The sequence below is a fragment of the Cannabis sativa genome, chromosome X (genome assembly GCF_029168945.1).
Source record: "Cannabis sativa cultivar Pink pepper isolate KNU-18-1 chromosome X, ASM2916894v1, whole genome shotgun sequence".
NCBI classification, from domain to species: domain Eukaryota; kingdom Viridiplantae; phylum Streptophyta; class Magnoliopsida; order Rosales; family Cannabaceae; genus Cannabis; species Cannabis sativa.
Window position 1 is genome coordinate 20,427,189 of NC_083610.1, and position 20,450 is coordinate 20,447,638.

Genomic DNA, 20,450 nt, shown 5'->3' on the forward strand with positions numbered 1-20,450 from the left:
AATATGGGGTAGCGTTCCATTCACAACAAGGGTATAAAGGTAAATATGTGAAGAGTGAAATTTGCAAAACTAACAATGTAAAATATTAAAATTTACAAAATAATCTCACTTAATTGATGGTCGCACATAATACTCGTTTATAATCACACAATGTAATTTATAATTATTTGTGTGACCATACAAGTTATTATAATAAAAAGTTTTATATGGTATGTCATATGAAAAGTTTTAGAGAGTAACACTAGTCAATGTTAAAGCCATATATTTAAAAAGTGTTAGCTATTATTATTGCTTAATAACAATCACTATAAAAAATAGTTATTTTTAATGAGAAATTTTTAGTGATCATAACATAAATTTTTTGTGACTAAATGTAATTTTTAATCACAACAAAAAGTAACTTATGACTAAAACTTAATATTTAGACACAAGTTGTCACTAATTTAGTTTTAGTTACAACAAGTATATATTGTGATTAAAAACATATTTAATCACAATAAATTCTAATTTTGTGACTAATACTTTTAATCATAGACTTTTTATTAGTCATAACATAATAACGTTGATTTATAATTAATCATACTTTTTTACATTTAATCATAAATTTTGTTGCTTTGTAGTAAATATTTTTTGATAACTATTTTTACAAAAGAGGATGAAGTTGAAGAAAGAGGAGGAAGAGGAATGAGGGACAAGTGGTGACGTCAGGTCACAATAGATGGGTCCCACCTTGAATTGATATAATTATTAGGGCATCCGTTTTTTGTTTGGAAGATAGCCCAAGCAAGTAACGGCATCCTCTTATGATTGTATTTTGGCTTCAATCTATACATATATATATTATATATTATATAATATCCTATCTCCCATTTTGCCACACCACACCTAAGCCCTAACCCTTTTTCATCATAATCTTTCTTCTTCACCACCTTTATAAACGCCTTCCTTTCTTCTTATTCTCATCATCTAAATCTGTCTCTCTCTCTCTTTTTCTCTCTCAAAATCACCATAGCCATAGATTTATTATATATATATATATGTCCCAAGGAGAATTATCAGTACTACTAATGGGTACTGATCAGAGCAGTACTTTCTTACAGTGGGATGAAAACAATCCATGGCTATTACCAAACCCCTTCTCCAACTTAGAAAACTATTCATTGCCTGCCGCCGACGCAGGCAATGAATCCGCTGAACAAAATAACAAGATGGCTGCGGCCGCCACAGCCTCAAACTCTGATGGCGGTGGCGGCCTCCAGCAAGGTGTGGCCCCCGAACCGAATGGATTCGGGTTAGTTAATAATAATAAGAGGGGTAGAGGTGGTGGTAATGTAGGTGTTTGTAATAAGAAAGGGAAAAGGATCATGAGTAGTACGACTACTACTGAGGATGATGATCAACCAGCTGGTGTGATGATCAAGAATGAAGGAAAAGATGGCAACCGTGGCGGTGGCGGTGGCGGTGATTCCGACCATGAAATACATATTTGGACGGAGAGAGAGAGGAGGAAGAAGATGAGGAACATGTTTGCTAATCTTCATGCTTTGCTTCCTCAACTCCCTTCTAAGGTATATTATTATTAATTACTTTATATTTATTACATATATATAAATACCTTTTATGATTTATTATATAAATATATAATATGGGTTTTTGTTTGTCTTTAATATCAGAAAATTACAAGCAAACTAGAATGCCTTTTTCATCTTTATGAATATGATGATTTGAAAATAGAGAGTTATAATTAATTATTATAAGTTTTTTCTATTTATTACGCTTTAGTTTTTTGTTTTCATGGGTACCGACCATGCTGGTTTTAGTGGCTTTTCATTTTTTGTTTTTAACTTTCTTTTCATCGTATATGATATAAATACATAAAGGCCACATGTTTTTATTGAATCTGTGCCTTTTTAGACCAAGCTATAGCTATAGCCTCGATATTAATTAAGATTAATTATTGTAAAATTATTGCAATGATGAGATTACTTCTTATTACAAAAATCATTATTATAATCATAGCTAGGTGCTAATTAAGTTTCAATGATAGACACGAAATTTGTACACAAATAGTGTAATTGTTCTCTAATTACCATTAGCATTAATTATATGTACCTATTTTATAATTTGTATACACAAATATCACTTCTCTTTATATACATATATTTTATATATAAAAGGAAAGAGGAAAGGCTTTAAACATTCGTATGGCAAATTCAAGGTCTTGACTGTTTTATTCAAACAAAAATTTTAAAAACATATTGACTGTTGACCCATTTCTAGTCACGGTTCTATATATATATATATGTAAACACCCACCCATATTTCACCAAAAATTATATTATATATATAATATGTGTTGAAAATAGGTTGAATTTATCGAATTAAAATTTAGGTAGAGTTGCGAATTAGGTCGTTCTTTAAGATTTTCGCGGCACTGTTTAGAACTGGGCAAGCAGGCTATCAATCACATCGTCCCTCATGATAAAACAACCTAATTATCGAAACTCTATTGCACGATAAAAGACATATATATCTAGCGCAAACGTTCGCAACACAACCGAGAATTGTTGCAATATTGAAGAACAAAAATAAATCTAGCTGAAATTTATTACTATCATTACACGGAGAAATTATATATTACAATGCTTGTGATTTATTTAATATATATTACAGCCATATTTAATTCTCGGTTATATTATATATTAGCTTTATTAATAATAACCTTGAAAATAATTATAGTAAAATCATCTGATTTATATATACATATTATTTATGCAGGCAGACAAATCCACCATTGTTGATGAAGCAGTGAACTACATTCGAAACCTTCAACAAACTCTTGATAAGCTAGAAAAGCAAAAGCTAGAAAAGGTTCAAGCTACCCATAATACTTTTCATGACCAACCACCCTCATCATCATCATCAATCATGAATATTCTCAATAATAATAATAATAATAATAATAATAATAATCCACAACTACCAAAGCTTGTGTATTTACCTGCTAACAACAACAACAACAACAACCCTAGTAGTAACAATAATAATGTAGTGTTCCACACCTGGATTTCTCCGAATGTGGTACTCAACTTGTGTGGTGAAGAAGCTCATATCAATGTCTGTTCTCCTAAGAAGGCTGGTCTCTTCACTTCCATTTGCCATGTTTTGGACAAGTATAAGATTTCCATTATTTCTGCTCAGATTTCATCCCATTCTATTCGAAACATGTTTATGATTCATGCACGTGTAAGTAATAATATAATTCAATATATATTTCCTTTATTTTATTCCTAATTTCTATGAATTATTAAGATTTATTATTTGTATATAACAGGTTAGTGGAGTGGGTTCAGATGAGTTCTTTGAGGCTTTCAATTCTGTGGAAGAATTATACAAGCAAGCTGTTTCAGAGATAGCCTTGTGGGTGCCTTCTAATTAATTAATTGGTTAATTATATATATATATATGTTATAATTAATCAGATTATTATTATTATGAGACTTTTGCTTATTTAAATTGCTCCAGAATTTTGGTTATCCATTTACTTATTTAAAGGATATATATGGAACTTAAGGGTATGTAAATATATTTAATTTATTTCAGAAAAATTCAGCCTAGTAGTATAAAATCTTCATCATTCATAAATATATATCATATTTTGCATTTTCTTATATTATAATTAAGTTGTTGATTTCTTTTTCATATGCATGCTGCAACTTTTTTGTGTGGCACTTCTTAATAAATAATTAATTTTATTACATTTAATTACTTATTATATTATTTTTTTTTAAAACAAAAAAACTACTTTTTTTTAGAAAAAAGTTTCAACCACCAAACACCAAGAGCAACAACACTCTAAGAAAATTATTTGTTATTAATTAATTTTATCACTTTTTTCATAGTTTTCCTTATAATGTATTAAAATTATGTTATTTTAAAATAAAAATAATTACTAAATTATATAATTTCATACCCAAAATAAACGCGCTGCCAAGTTGCGCTACATATACAACATAAAATGTGAAGGCATATTCCTATTTCCTTCTTTTGTTTGAAGGCATATTCCTATTTCCTTTTTAATTTAGTATATGTAATAAAATATCGTTAAATTAAAGCGGACTAGGCCCATACTTAGGGCCGTTTAAACTCAAGGCCCCATACATTTTAAAATATTTTACTAAATTATAATATCCAAGATTACTTAAGAAGTTTATTATAATTCAAAGAGCTTACATTAAATTTGATTTGGATCCATACATACTTGGTCATGAGCTTAATTATATAATTATATGGGCTAGCATAATCTTCCAATATGGATGTGGAAACACACTAAGTTACGTTTTGCTTATAATGAATTAATGTACATCAGTATATAGTTTGTTCATGGTGATGAATTCCTCTTTTTCTCTTTTTATTTCTTGATTTTATTTGATTTTATTCTTTATTACTAGCTTGCTAGTTGTTAGTGTTGTGTTTTCTTCATCATCGATCATTAGAGAACTCTTATCTCAGTTTCTCTATATTATTCTTCAAAAATACTTTATTAAAATTTTCTTTATTTTACCTCACACTTATACATAATTTTTTTTTCTTTACATCATTTAAAAATTATATTTTTAATATATTTCATTTATTTTATATATATAAAGAAAATATAATAATACAACACAGTTAAATAATAATAATAAAATATTTTTAACAAGCACTATGTATATTAAACATGCTCTATCTTGAATATTATACTGCATGGATCTGTGTTGATATAGGTCTTTTTTGACCTAGTGTACTGCTTTGATCTGTGGTGAGATTGTAGATTTCTCCATTAATTTGTATATAATTTACTAATAGAAACAAATTGATCTTCTAATAGACTTTTCTACCTTACTTATTTTTTGTTGTTTTGTTATAATTCTTTATTATTTCGTACGTGTATGACAATACATTTTTTTTTAAAAAATCATCAGTCTAAAATATATTGTGGTTTTGACAATGAGGCCCATTCATTCTGCATGTTTTCTTCTAGTGGAAATACGTATTTTCATTTTTGTATGTATCAAAGGTTTATGTTGATGATTTGTGATGGCACATATATAAGAATATATAGACAACAGATATGTTGGTTTTTGATTTTATGTATGTAATTAATTATTGATGGTTTGATAATAAATTTGTATTAGTTTAGATTTGGAATAGGTGGATATGTGGTTAATGGTTTGTTGTGGTAATGTAGTGAAGTAGTGATGTTGATGAGTTTGTTGATTTAGTATAAGAAATGAGTTTGGCTTAGAAGAGAGGGTTGTTTGAGAAAGTAGTAAAGTTTTATTGATAGTTTGGAACTTTGGTTTTTTGGTGTTGGTTGTTTTGTTACACTAGCTCCTCAACCCAAGCTTGGTATTTATAGGGAGCTAAGGATGATACTACAACTTTCTAGATTTTTCTTATTTTAAATTACAATTTAACTTTCTAAGATATTCTAGAATTTTCTAAGTTTCTTAGCTTACAAATATAGTTTCTAGGTAATTCTAGTTTTCTCTAATTTTCTTAGTTTTGTGTAGTTAATACTAGAATTTTTTAGAGAAGAAAAGTGTAGAAATGTGTAGCACTTTTCATCACTCCTCCTTGGTACACATTTCGGTAACTCCGATCATGTCTCGCAATAGCTCGAACTTTCCTCTTGGTAGTGCCTTTGTGAATATGTCTGCCACCGCTCTTCGCCTTGTTTGAGCTCAATTTCTTTATTTGCTTCTGCTTCCCTGATGAAATGGTACTTGATGCTTATATGTTTAGTTCTACTATGAAATACTGGATTTTTCGCCATTGCTATAGCTGATTTGCTATCGCAATATATCTTTGTAGCTTCTTTCCGTGCTTCTCCCATGTCTTCTAGTATTCTTTTGAGCCATATAGCTTGGCTTGTAGTCATTGCTGCTGCAATATACTCTGCTTCTGCTGATGATTGTGCAACAGTTGCTTGCTTCTTTGATACCCATGAAAATATTCCTGATCCAAGTGTGAAGGCATATCCTGACGTGCTCTTCATGTCGTCCATGGATCCTGCCCAGTCACTATCTGTGTAGCCAATAAGTTTTGAGTCACTTGTAACTCCGTACCATATTCCATAGAATTTTGTTCCTTGCAAGTATCTGAGGATTCGCTTGGCTGCTCCGTAGTGAACTTGACTTGGATCATGCATGAATCTTGATAGGAGACTAACTGCGTACATTATGTCAGGTCTTGTAGCAGTTAGATATAGTAGGCCACCAATTAGACTTCGAAATTTTGATTCATCAGCTTTCTAAGGAGCCATCTTCCTTCGAGAGCTTTGTTATCGTCTAATGGAGTTGATACGGTCTTCGCATCCTCCATTTTGAATTTCTTCAATAGTTGTCTCGTATACTTCTTTTGTGAGATGAAGATCCCATCTTCTTTTCGAGTTATTTCGATCCCGAGAAAGTAAGTGCATTAATCCCGCCTGGCTATCTCAAAATTTTTCATCATGTCTTCTTTAAACTTCTTTATCATCTTCTCATTATCATGTATAGATGAGATCATCAACGTATAAAGAGACAATTAGTGTATCATTCGTACCTTGAGTTTTGATGTAAAGAGTTGGCTCACTCTTGCTCCTCCCGAATCCTTGCTCGTGAAAGTAGGCCGTCGATTCGCTATACTGTGCTCGCGTGAGCTTCGCTTTAGGCCATATAAAGCCTTTTTCAATTTGAGGACTTTATCTTCCTGTCCTTGTACCATGAACCCTTGAGGTTGCTCCACATAAATTTCTTCTTCAAGATAACCATTTAGGAATGCTGACTTCACATCGAGTTGAAAAATCTTCCATTTCTTTTGTGCAGCTAGAGCTATTAAAGCCCTAAGTGTCGAGGCGTGCAACCGGAGCAAATGTTTCGTTGTAGTCGACTCCGTATTGTCGTGAGTATCCTTTCGCAACTAATCTTGCTTCGTGCTTTTGGATAGAGCCATCTGCGCGAGCTTTGTCTTGTAGACCCACTCGACTCCTATAGTATCTTTGTCTTCAGGACGATCTACAAGCTCCCAAGTCTCATTCTTCATAATCATCTTTATCTCTTCATTCATAGCTTTTCTCCATACTTCTTGTTTATGAGCCGCTTCTAAAGCTTCGGCTCCATAAGTACTAAGTTGCATGTCTCGTAGATTTCGATATGGTCTTCGTTCGCCTTACCTATGAGTCTCATGAGATTCTATGACTTGTGCAAGGTTCTTGTGTTGTTGGCCGAGTAAGAACTTCATTTTGATCAGCTTTCTTGTCTTGGCGGTAGAGGAATATTGACCGTCTTTCTTTCAACTTTCGTGTCTCCCAATTGTATGCGCATCTTCGTCAAATTTTACGTCTCGATCGATTATTAGCTTATTTGTTTCTAAGCTATGACTCGATAACCTTTTGATTGAGTACTATAGCCTAAGAAGATTCCTTTCTCTCGCCTTCTCATCAAGCTTGCCTCTTTTCTCTTTTGGAATGTGATCGTAGCATATGTACTCGAAGACTTTGAGATGCTTGGCCGATGGCTTACGTCCGCTCCAAGCTTCGATCGGCGTCTTATTCCCCGCACGCTTTGGTTGGACATCGGTGAGCAAGTAGACCGCAGCGCTATCGCCTCGCCCAAAATCATTTTGGGAGACCTTTCCCAGCAACATGGCTCTTGCCGCCTCCATACAGATCTATTTTTCCTTTCGTATACACCATTCCCCGTTCGGTGCGTATCCAACGGTGAGTTGGTGCTCCATCCCTTCATCTTCACGAACTTGTTGAATTCATTAGAAGTGTATTCTTTGCCTCTATCACTTCTAATTGTCTTCGATGTAAAGTGACCGCTTTGTCTTTCGACACGGATTTGAACTTTTTGAAAATATCGAAGACTTGCGATTTTTGTTGCATAAAATAAACCCATGTCATTCTAGTAAAGTCATCAATGAAGAGAATGAAGTACTGTTTTGGTCATTTGATGGAGTGCGCATTGCCCCATGACGTCGTATGGACTAGCTCCGGTGGCTTTTTGGCTCTCCAAGCTTTGCCGGCATGGAAAAGGTTGTCGATGTTGTTTCCCGAGCATGCATCCTTCGCAGACCGTGTTGATCTCCAATTCTTGGGGAGGTCTCGCATCATATTCTTCTGTGGTGATCTTAAGCCCATGGAAGTCAAGTGACCAAACCTTCTATGCCATAGCCATGACTCATCTATTTGCGCTTGCATTGCCACATTGCTTGCATATCTCCACCGTATGGGAAAGCATCTATTTTCTTTCATTTTTACCTTTGCGTAATTTGAAAAGATTTATCTTCGTTTATCATAGATTGTGCAAGAATCTCCTTCAAAATGCAAAGAGTACCCTTTTTCAATCATTCGACCTACGCTAAGTAGGTTTTGATCAATGTTGGGTACCAAGAGTACATCCTTGATGTATCTCTTGCCTTTTTTAGTGTCAATGGCAATGGTGCCTTTGCCGACCGCTTCCATGAAGTCACCATTACCGATTTTGACTTTAGTCTCGGATCTATCAAGACTACAAAAGAATGCTTTCGTTTTTTGTCATGTGGTTATCGCAACCACTATCAAGACACCAAGTATCTTTTCTTCTTCTATTGCACTTGCGTACATAGAAGAGATTATTTTCATCATTTTTCTCTTCGGAAAAATTGAACATGGGATTTCTTTAAACGACAAGTTTTTTCGGTGGCCAAATTTTTTACAATTTCGACCGTGGTTTTCCTTTAAACCAGCAGTCTTTCTCCAAGTGACTGTTTCTTTTACAAATGCCACATGGAGGATACTTGTCATTATTTTCTTTTTGTTTTTCTTGTGTCTTTTTCCCATCGCCTTTTGGTTTTCGAGGCCGGCGGATTGATTTTAGACTGAAAGGCATTTTCAGCTTCACTTTCCTTATGCCTTTCTCGTCTACTTTCATATGCTTCAAGAGAGCCCATTAGTTCAGTTGGTGATAGAGTTTCTAAATCTTTAGTTTCCTCTATCACAGAAACTATTGAATCATATTTTTCTGTACAAGAAATTAGTATCTTTTGTACTATATTCTTGTCAGAAATTATTTCTCCATAGGCTCCCATTTGATTTACTATTTCTTTAATTCTAGAATAGTAATCTTTTGAAGTCTCATTATCTTTCATTCTAAGATTCTCAAAATCTCTTCTAAGCTTTGTAGTCTAATAACCGTGCGTACCTCGACCGTTCCTTGGAACTCCTCCCGGCCGTGTCCCATGCTTCTTTCATTGTTGTTGCGCCCATTATTCGTGGAAAAAGATTGTTCGCTATAGCTTGCCGTCGCTATATAATGCATGAGAATCTTTTTGTCGATTATCCTCGAGTGCCTCTTTTTGATCTTCCGAAAGAGATGTAATATCTTCCGAATAAGTGATTCCTTCTTCAACAATTTTCCATAGATTTTGTGATCGAAAATAGGTCCTCATTTTGATGGACCAAAAATCATAGTTTTCTCCATGGAAAATTGGAAGAGGTAGTGAAGAGCGATTGTACTCCGAACTCATGTTGATGAACGGAAAAGATTACGCCCAGTGATATATGATCGAACGGAGCTCTGATACCACTGATGGTTTGATAATAAATTTGTATTAGTTTAGATTTGGAATAGGTGGATATGTGGTTAATGGTTTGTTGTGGTAATGTAGTGAAGTAGTGATGTTGATGAGTTTGTTGATTTAGTATAAGAAATGAGTTTGGCTTAGAAGAGAGGGTTGTTTGAGAAAGTAGTAAAGTTTTATTGATAGTTTGGAACTTTGGTTTTTTGGTGTTGGTTGTTTTGTTACACTAGCTCCTCAACCCAAGCTTGGTATTTATAGGGAGCTAAGGATGATACTACAACTTTCTAGATTTTTCTTATTTTAAATTACAATTTAACTTTCTAAGATATTCTAGAATTTTCTAAGTTTCTTAGCTTACAAATATAGTTTCTAGGTAATTCTAGTTTTCTCTAATTTTCTTAGTTTTGTGTAGTTAATACTAGAATTTTTTAGAGAAGAAAAGTGTAGAAATGTGTAGCACTTTTCATCAATTATGCAGTAGAATCGGTCTCATAAAATAATTTTCTTATATATATAAAAATAAATAACTTATTTAATTATTGCATAAATCACTGTAGCATAATTAGGATCAGCTCATATATTTTTATATTTATATATATATAAGATGTAACAACAATTATGTTGATATAGAGGATTATCTTATGTCCGTACCTAATACAGTATGGATCTAGTCTCCCTTAATTGAACAATATTTTATTAAGTAATTAGTTACTTTTCTTACAAATTATATATCTTCCGCAATAAAAAGAGGTGATTAATCTCTTTTTGAAATTCAATCTAACACTAATCTCAAATCTCTCCACATACAAATTAAACATAATAAACTAAAATTGTGCAGCACAAACACAAGAATAATTAATTAATAATCACACAATTCGAACTAGCTAGTTAAAGAAGTAAAATAAAAAAAAAAAAGCACAACCAAATAATTAGAGTTTGCCAATTTCTCCAAAGTTGGAAATTAAGCCTATTCCTCTTTCTGAACTCCCAATAATGGATTCAGATTCTTGTACTATTACGATTCAAATGAGAAACTTTTAGAACAGACTATCAATTACCACACTTTCGAGATATTCATCTCACACCAACAGTAAGCATTTTCTCTCTCACTACAATCTAAGATCCAAGAACTCTTCACTGATCAACTTCTCCTAAGCCTTTATATATATATAGGTTGCTCATAATCATAAACAACTTGGGTCATACCCAATAATCTCTTTTTTCAAGAATAATAATTTAGATATATACACAATTTGGTATCTCATTTGAGACTATATATCCTTGTATAATATTTGTATAAAGTCAAATTAAGGAGAAAAATAGCTTCTTTCTTATAAAGAAATTAAGAAAAATAATTAAGTTTTATTTTTCTTCTCTGATGTACGTATTGTTATTATTTAATTATTTATAGAATTGAGACAAGACAAATTATATATGACATTCCAAATGGACTAGTAGATATATGCTTGGGCGGCTACTTGTTCCAAACACACGACCATTGTCAATTTACTTGTTACTCTTTCATTAATAATTTATAATTAAATAACAAGTACGTGTACACACAGTTTTATCAAAATTAACCATATAAAATATCACATATTTTACTAATTTTCCATCATATTTCTCAAATCACCAAATATCTTATAATATTCTAAAACTTAATTGTGAATAATTAGAGTTTATTATATATTATGGGATTAATTAGAGAGTAATGAGTAAGATTATGATCTTGCTAGCCTAATTCAGCATAAATCACTACAAAACTTCTTACTTTTAGTCACAACAAAACTTGTGACTAAAAGTAAAAAGGTCACACTAATTATATAAATTATTATTTTTACGTTGTGACTAAAAGGCCCGTGACTAAAAGTATTAGTCACAAAAATTACAATTTATTGTGACTAATAAATGTATTTTAATTTAGTCACAATACTTGTTGTGACTAAAACTGAATTAATGACATCTTGTTTATAAATACTATGTTTTAGTTACAAGTAATTTTAGTCACAAAAATTATGTTGTCACTAAAGGTAGTCTTTTTTTGTAGTGAATTATAAATTTTTTCATAAGTAAATAAATAAACGTAATTTATTAATAACAGAGATTTATATAAAATATCTAGATATAATGTGAGTTATTGGTGAAATAAAAATATTTTCAGGTTCGGCGACCATAGAGACCCGATCGGATGCAAAAAATATCACAACGGTTTTTGTTAGTAACTTTGATGAAATTATTGAGATAAGTTTATTACAAAATTACTGGGATATTTTAAAATACTCGGGGTTGATCAAATACCCTAAGATTAAAAAAATTTTAATGGCTAAGAAATGATAAATAATCTTTTATTATTATTATTAATATATAGATAAACTTAAGTTATGAAATAAACAAACCCTCAAAACTTCTCTCTCGTACGAATCAAACCATCACCACCAAACCAAATTTTTTGATTTCTTCCATCCAAAAATTAGCTCTTCAACCTACTAGTAGCATCTAGAGGTGAATCCAGAGGAGTGAAAGTTTGAGGTAAGAGTTAGTTTATATTTTTCCTTAGAAAAGTTTGGGTTTCAAGGTTTTGTTTTTGTGTAAGAAATGTAACTTTTACCAGGGCATTTTGCAAACTGCGTTGGCAAAGAGGTCAAAGTATTACCAACATACATTTGCAGTGGCTAAATCTAACTTTTACCAGCACACTTACGCGCTGGGAAAAGTCATTTTTGCCAACACTTTTCGTTTTATGCTGGCAAAAGTTCTAATACCAACATTGATTTGTCAACCCCTTTTGCCAACACATCACAAGTAAATCCTATTTTACCAACGCAATACCAACTTTTTCCAGCACAAAAATGTGCTGGCAAAAATGATATTTCTTGTAGTGGGTTTATGGTTGTTATTTGATTTTGTTTCTGAGATTGTAGGATTGGTTTTGATGCTTTTGTGATAATTTTGCTATTGTTATGAAGTATAAATCAAGTTTGAGTTCTGTTACGTGATAATTATTGTATGGATGTTATATAAGTATTCTGTGAAATTTTGAATTAATTAGTTAGGTTATAGTGGAATTTTGAGAACTTAAAATTCATGTTTCTTCGTCCTTGCGATGAAACGGTTAATTGTTTCTGTTGTTGTCGACAAGATCAAAAATTATATTTTGGTCATAATTTTTCACTCGGATATCTGTTTTAGATGTTCTATATATACTCTTTCAAAGCTTGCGACGAGCTCAAAGGGCCACTTCGTTGAACTAGGTTGAAAGAGAATTCCACTTCTCTGATCGTCAATCTGCGATCAGTGAAAGAGAATTTCAAAGTATATTATTTTCTTTTGATATCAATAGTTACTTTTATTTTAGGGTACATTGAGGCATAAATACCTAATGTTTCAGATTTTGTACACTTAAATACCTAATGTTTATTTTTGGAGACAAAAATACCTAATGTTACAATTCTCTTACACCGTTACTACCACTTTCGTTAACTTATAAATACGAACACGTGAAGGGTTCAGATGCATTACATTTATTTTTATTTTATTTTAAAACTTAATATTCTTAATATCAGAAACTAAATGCTACTTTTTCAAAAAGAAAAAAAAAACTTGTTCTCATTAACAATTTTCACATGATATTGGCACTTCAATTCGATAATCATGTTCCATATACTACATTGGTTCACTCAGCTATGGTAATATTAGTATTGCATTTCTCTTATTTTTTTTTAGTTTTTTATATTAAGAATATTAAATTTTAAAATAAAATAAATAAATGTAATGCATTTGGGCCCTCCACGTGTCTATATTTATGAGTTAATAACCGAAGTGGTAGTAACGGTGTAAGAGAATTGTAACATTAGGTATTTTTACCACAAAAAATAAACATTAGGTATTTAAGTGTATAAAATCGAAAACATTAGGTATTTATGCCGCAATTTACCCTTTATTTTATGTTCACATTTTTTTAGTAAAATTTCATATATTTTTTTATTTAATTTTTTTTTGTCTTAATATTTAAAATATATTTTTTTTTTATTTTATAGGTATATTTTTTAAGAATATGAGAATGAAGAATTTTATTTTTTAAAAAAAAAAAACTAGTACAAATAAAAGATATGTATTTATCTAAAATAAAATAAAATAAAGTGTACTTATAATTTTATGGGGATGCAAATAAAATAAGAAGTTATATTTACACCCCAAATAATTATAAGTACACCTCAACAAATTAAATACATTTTTATCCTTTCATAAAATGACTAAAATAGACGATTCTAATTTTATTTTTTTTATACATGAAATCGCAACTTCATTAAATTAATATTCGGAATACATAAGAGTCTGAAGTTCAGAGGGAAATTCTAAACTTAAGTTTCTTATAAAATTTATTCTTAATAAATACACCCAACCTACTAAAATTCAATATTTTATTCAACCCTAAACAAATCACCAATTCAAGATTACAATTACAAAAATTTTATATGAATCATGAAACATTAATATAATTGTTTCATATAATGATATGTATGATTTTTTTTTTGAGAACAATATATATGATATTAATTTAGTTGTATAAGAGTTTTGATTTTGGGGATGGATTCCCCAATGATACCCTGGAGATTTATCTTTTCTGATGTGGTTTATGCCTGTAAACTTCATTTAAAAAAAAAACTAATTATTTTAATTTTATTTTACTGTAACTCTGTAGTTAGTTTGTTTTTTTTTAAGATTATTTTCTTGAAAATAGTTGGAGACTTGTAGATTTTATATTCGAATGATAACAGATCATATAAAAAAAATTGATACTATGTTTAATAAATAATGGTAAGAGAGATGAAGATTGAGAAAAAAAAATAATTAATGAAAGGGAAAAACAAAAGGGAAATTTACATGTTATACTAACTTTTATCATTTTTTTACAAAAATACTGCCAGGCGGTATTTTTTCACTTTTTTACTGTGTTTTTTTATAAGTTTCATACTGCAGTATACTGTGTTAAATTTTTATTGGTGTTCTACTGGTGTTTTATTAGTGTTCTACTGTTGTTTTGAATTGTTCTGCTTTGTGTTTACTGGTGTTTTATAAAAACACAGTATTTTTGAAAAAAATTCCGTGTGACAGTATTTTTGTAAAATTTAACCCAAAATCTAGTATTTTTGTAAATTTCCCAAACAAAAACCCTAAACGTGAGTGGAGTGTACTTTTGATTCAAGACCTAAAATTGTAAATAGATGAGGTGTTTTTATCAAAAAAAAAATAATATTTTAATTTATTAAATGGGATCAACTCAAAAAGTGGTGTACTTATAATTATTTTGGGTGCAAAGATAATTACCCAAATAAAAATTCGCTTTTAATTAAATCCAATGACTGAAATACCCCTAAATTTAATTAGCTCTTTTTTAATATAAAAAATAAGTAATGGTAGTTTAGTAATTTCACCAACAATTAATCACTAATAAATAAGTTTAAAATACCACATTTCAGTATATTTTTACCCGCTGGTACTTTCCGCTACATCGTATGAACAATTCTACTTCTACCAATAATTAAGAAATAATCACATAATAATTTGGTCTCAAAAGTCAAAACACACATTAATTAAATATAACTAAATCTCTAATTTAAACCAATAATCATACAATTACTTATTTTTTAAAAAAATAAAACAGGTCTCCAAAATATTTAATTGCATAAATATTAACTATATTATTATATAGTCTTAAACAATTTCTCATGCTTAAAAACGCATGCTATTTTTTAGATTCCTCATATGGAATTTTCGAATGCTACAAAGATCCAACTCTGTTTGAGCACATGTGAACAACAATGTCGACAGTGACTGACCAAAAGCTAATTGTAACTCTAATTTGGAAAAGAGAGAGTGTGTCTTGGCTCTAAGGATACGCATCACAATCAGTATTTACTCATTAGAAGTTGGACCACACACCTCCACACCAATTATTAACAAGACCCATAAAAGACCACCTTACGTAGTCACTCACTATACTCTCTCTCTCTCTCTCTCTCTCTCTCTCTCTCTCTCTCTCTCTCTCTCTCTCTCTCTCTCATACTAATTTTTTCCTTTGAGTATGCTATAAGTTTCTGTATTATATACTACTCTACTATTACATTCTAAGTACCCAAAAGTAAAAAGCAGATTGATTGTTGTGTATTTGAGCAAGTTATCAATTTTGAAAGATTTGATTTGCCACAAGAAAAAGCAATTAAAAGTTTTCAAAAGGGATGGAAAAAGAAAACCCCAAAACCCAGATGCACTACAACCAAGGAAAAGCCATAGACAGCTCAATTTATTCTCCACCAACTACTGCCTCACTATTAACTCTTAAGGTCTCAAAAAGCCTTAATTCTGAGAAAACACATTAAAGAAAGATGTCTCACACGTGAGAGTAACTTTTTAGAAGCCCATACCCCATTGCCCCTAGCCACTTCTTTCATAAACAAACATTTAAATTGTCAAGGAATATAATATATATATATATATATATATATAAAAAAATTAAACAAACAAACCAACCAAACAATTAACTATTAGCAATGTTCTAATTCTGCATCTGTCCAGTAGCAGAAACCCCACATTTATTTTAACCCTACTTGCATACAACGACAAGAAAAACATACTGGCTATGTCCTATGTGGCACTATGGTTTGGTTAACATAACAAGCAAAGTTCTCATCAAAGAAAGAAACAAGAGATAATTTTATAATTTCCACTCTACTATTTTGCTGTAGCACTAGCCAGGGCCCAAGGACCAGGTTAGGTGATTGGTTTGGTTACTTTGACTTCAATATATTTATTTAATGAAAAATAAATAAACAATACCCCTTTTTCACTGTCAACTACGAGTCAAATATCTGCTTTTTTTCAAAAAAGAAAAAATGGTAGTCAAAACTCAATTACATACGTGGGCAAAGCAAAGGAATCCTATGAAAAATGCAAATTGCTAGTTTGCCACCCAACAATATCAAATTTTTATAAAAAGCATTGCTATTATGTGAAACTCTATTGTGAAATAAATAAAATAAAATAAGTGGGAAAAAAAGTGAAATGAGACTAGTAAAATGACAAGATCTTTTTTTGACGTTAGCTACAGAAAAGTACAATCCCTATTGAAAAACTAAACCAAAAATCCAACTCCTATTCTCAACACTCAGGGCTTTGGTCCACCAGGACCACCACAGTGTCTGTCAACACACTAAACTAAACTACCAGTAATCCCCAACTTTGCAAGCAAAGGTTTTCTCTGTTCATTTCACTAGCAAAATTTACAAAGAGATGATTTACACGTACGCGCCCAAAAAAAATTGCCTCATTTGAAATTCAAACAACGACTGAAAAAAAACCCTAATTGTACAGCAATGAACAAAGTGCCTGAAATTGTGAATGCATTACTTGATAGTATGTTTGCAGAGGACCTCTATGTGCTGCCAACTGTGGTTGTATGGCAAGGAGCTTTGGACTGGATTATAACCCTAGCTCCTGAAGCAAGCCTGTTGGAGGAAATTAACAAAAATGTCAGCTCATGTGAATAAATAATATTTGGGAGTTATTTTGATGATTTCTTAAGCAAATAATGTACAAAATGAGGAGTCAATACTTAACTTTCTTCAATCTTAATCATTTTCTCCTCCTCCCTAAAAGAATCTAGTCTTTTCGATTCCCTATTAGTTGAAGGTTCTGTAATTCTTTTACTAGCACCATTGGATGGGCTTGAAATGATCTTCGAGCCATCAATACCATCAGAAGAGTTTCTTGGTCTATCAGAAGCTGGGGACCTCATAGAATCACATCGTGGTTGCTTAGTTAGTGAAGCCTTGATCGATCTTGGGATGCATTTTGAACGCCCTGAGGTAGACTCTTCAGTATCCTCATTTGATTCCAATTGCTTACAGGTCCTGCAAGGTTGTGTTATCTAGCAAACATGAATATTTGAAAATATAAAACTGAAGAGCCAAATAAACAAGAAACAAACAAGTAAATCTTCTAAGCTTAAGAAATTCTTCTCATGACGAAGTTTAACTTCACTTTTGACTAGCTTAATAATTGTGGCATTGTCTTTTAATTAAACAAGGCTCAGCACAAAAACAAAACTGAGCTGCAGTGTTGAGCATCTCTTTCAGTACTTGGAATAACAAATTAACCAAACTACTTGCATGGTTAATAATTTATATTTGCAGCATAAGAGATAATTGTGAAACATAAAAAAGCTTTTAACATAGTGTAAAATTAACTGAATCAATGGGCAAAAGTAACCTGTCTGCATTATATGACGATGACCGCTTCAGAGTTGTATGACCATCTTCTTTAAGCAATGTCGTCTCTATCAAGCTCCCACTAAAATATTCTTTATCTTCTAATCTTAAACCCATAAATTTTGGATTATCTGACAGGCAATCAAGCTCCCCCATCATAATCGAACTAGAGAAAAAGGGAGAGAACTTTGAATGAGAAAACCGTGGCTTGTACGAAGGAATGAGGCCAAGACTATGATCTTTAACTGATATTGAACCACACGAGATCAGTTGCATCAAAACATTTGAAGCCTTGATCCTTGCATTGTTTGGCATCCGAATTTCTTCCTCTTCAAGAATTCTGAAACTGTTCATCTTACTAGCATCTGCCCTAATCAAAGATTCTAAAGTTTCTGTCTTCCCACCAGAGGATGAGGCACTAGACGTGGATGGAGGAGGTGAAACTGAATCACTGCAAATCTCTGAGTTATCTTTTCCCCTCAGAACCCGATTTTGATAGCTCTCACTAAAGTCAGGCTCTAATGAGCCATCATCAGTTGAAACACCTCTAGTACAAGTTTCGCGCACTTTTGATCTACCCACATTTTCCTCTGTCTGAGTTGAAGCATCAGCTGAACCATCAGTCTTGTAAATTTTATACTCAGTCAAGCTCAGCGAATTAGACCATGTGGAAGAATTCTTCCCAGCTCTTGACTCAGGAGATACAGCTGAAGAGCCAGGACTTTTTACTGGAGGGGAGAGTTCCTCCTCTTGAGAATGCTTAGTTTCCTTCCCATTTAGACTAGATGAAGATGAAGAATCGTCTTGACTTCTACAAGATGTAGGTCCTGGTAATTGTTTCAAATTTAAGTTCTGCATTTTCACATTCACAACGGGGCTGAACCGATCTGGTGGTCAATAAAAAAGTTTCAGCTCTCAGATTTGATTTGACATTCACGGAATTCCATTGTGTTGTTATGCAAATTCAATATAACAAATCGAAATGTTTCTACTCGAACTATATTTTCTGGGCAACCAAACAATAAAGAAAAGGAAAGGAAACTATTATACCTGAATTAGAATCTTCAAAGAGCTCAGAGCCTTTGAGAACGTACTCGTTGCCATGGGCAGGGTGAATTAGATCGTCTTCACTGAGATCATGCCAAACAAATCCATTCTTATAGCTTCTGCAATAAATTACAGCCAAAAAGAAAATCTATGAACACAGACCTAAAAGACCAAGGATTGAAAATTATCATATACAAAACTGAAAGAATTTGACCTTTTCGAAGACCATGAATACATGTTAGACATGCCTCTGCCTCTCAAAACATTAAGCCTCTCAATAACATCTGCGAATAACTCATAAAACATAAATATACATATTTATATAAATAATTGAAATGAAAGTGATGATTCTGGTTCTGGTTCTGGTACTGTGATTACCTCTAAGATAAAGACCTTCCGGGGACGAAATAGGAACTTCCATGAAATGAGGATGCTCAAGTTGACGATTTCTGCAGAGATAGTAAACTACAGGAACTTTCCGATTCTGATGGTACTTTGGAGACTTCTCCGTCCACACTTTCGCTCTCTCCGGACTCACTTGCCGGTACTTCTTCATCCTCGCCTCCATTCTTTCACCACCAACAACCAAAAAAAAAAAAACCCTAATCCTGCTTTGTCCAGTCGTCCCCCCCCAAAAAAACTCAGAGTTTCACAAGAACTATTCACTCACACTCAAAAAGAAAAAAAAAAAAAAATTCTCATTCTTCGTCCTGGTATGGAAACTCGTAATTAAGCTCTCCGTGATCTCCAAATCAGTCTCAGAAAATACAGATTTTGTAGAATCTAAGCCGAACCAAATCTGTACAAAGTTAAAATGGAACAGTGAGCAAATGAGCTATTATATGTAAAGAGAGAGAGAGAGAGAGAGAGAGAGAGAGAGAGTAAACCTGAAAAGTAGTAGAAAGGGAAGAGAGAGAAAGGGAGATAAATATATATAATGAAGAATGGGGATGAAGAAAGAGACGCCCGCATTTAATGCTTGGTAAGAAGAGGCAGGCAGGTAACTGTATTGATTCGGAAGAGAAGACACACTTCAAAACCCACAGAAAGTGACTACACTCACACTCCCTCTTCTTCTCAATTTTTTCTTTTGAACAATTTTTTTACTATTTATTTATTTGTACCGATATTTCCCTTTTGTGCCATGAAGATTGGGGCAATGGTTTGGTTGGCATTTGGGATGGTAGTTGGGTCGTTAAATAATGATAATAATTCCTTCAAAAAAAACTTAATAGTAAGAAGAAGGGGAAATACTAAAGGGAGGGTCATTAAGGGATTTGAACTCATGAACTTGAATATTATTCACTAAATTATAAATATTTATTGCTTGCAATATACTTAAATTAAAGCTTAATAAAAATTTTATTTTTTTTTATTTTGGACCCTAGAAAGTGTGGGTCCTAGGCACGGGCCTAGCTTGCCTATGCCTAGGATCGACCTTGACTAAAGGGTATCAGTACTGCTTAGTACTTTCACACGAATTAATTTATACGGTAATGATGGAGTTGCTCTTAGAGAAATGTGGCCACTATAATTCTACCACTTTTT

General features: G+C 32.1%; 2 protein-coding genes across 2 annotated transcripts; one reads left to right on the forward strand and one right to left on the reverse strand.

Annotated features, from left to right (window-relative positions):
* Nucleotides 1-891: 891 nt before the first annotated feature.
* On the forward strand, nucleotides 892-3,782 carry LOC115723648 (transcription factor bHLH95). The gene is made up of 3 exons (XM_030653149.2): nucleotides 892-1,568; nucleotides 2,779-3,246; nucleotides 3,335-3,782. The coding sequence occupies exons 1-3, from the start codon at nucleotides 1,038-1,040 to the stop codon at nucleotides 3,437-3,439; spliced, it is 1,104 nt and encodes a 367-aa protein (XP_030509009.2). The 5' UTR covers nucleotides 892-1,037; the 3' UTR covers nucleotides 3,440-3,782.
* A 12,852-nt stretch (nucleotides 3,783-16,634) lies between these two features.
* On the reverse strand, nucleotides 16,635-19,991 carry LOC115702942 (protein SOSEKI 3). The gene is made up of 7 exons (XM_061106992.1): nucleotides 19,790-19,991; nucleotides 19,281-19,701; nucleotides 19,117-19,186; nucleotides 18,906-19,021; nucleotides 17,857-18,742; nucleotides 17,206-17,498; nucleotides 16,635-17,093 (listed from the first exon to the last, which is right to left on the reverse strand). Exons 2-7 carry the CDS (start codon nucleotides 19,468-19,470, stop codon nucleotides 17,068-17,070), a joined length of 1,581 nt encoding a protein of 526 aa, XP_060962975.1. The 5' UTR covers nucleotides 19,471-19,701; nucleotides 19,790-19,991; the 3' UTR covers nucleotides 16,635-17,067.
* Nucleotides 19,992-20,450: the final 459 nt, after the last annotated feature.

Excerpts from the sequence above, each read along its gene's own strand:
- LOC115702942 (XM_061106992.1), bottom strand. The coding sequence starts at position 19,470 with ATGGAGGCGAGGATGAAGAAGTACCGGCAAGTGAGTCCGGAGAGAGCG. Across the intron at positions 19,022-19,116 it reads TATTCATGGTCTTCGAAAAG|AAGCTATAAGAATGGATTTG; the intron begins GTCAAATTCTTT and ends AATTTATTGCAG. Across the intron at positions 17,094-17,205 it reads AATGATTAAGATTGAAGAAA|GCTTGCTTCAGGAGCTAGGG; the intron begins GTTAAGTATTGA and ends TTCCTCCAACAG.
- LOC115723648 (XM_030653149.2), top strand. The coding sequence starts at position 1,038 with ATGTCCCAAGGAGAATTATCAGTACTACTAATGGGTACTGATCAGAGC. Across the intron at positions 1,569-2,778 it reads TTCCTCAACTCCCTTCTAAG|GCAGACAAATCCACCATTGT; the intron begins GTATATTATTAT and ends TTATTTATGCAG. Across the intron at positions 3,247-3,334 it reads TGTTTATGATTCATGCACGT|GTTAGTGGAGTGGGTTCAGA; the intron begins GTAAGTAATAAT and ends TGTATATAACAG.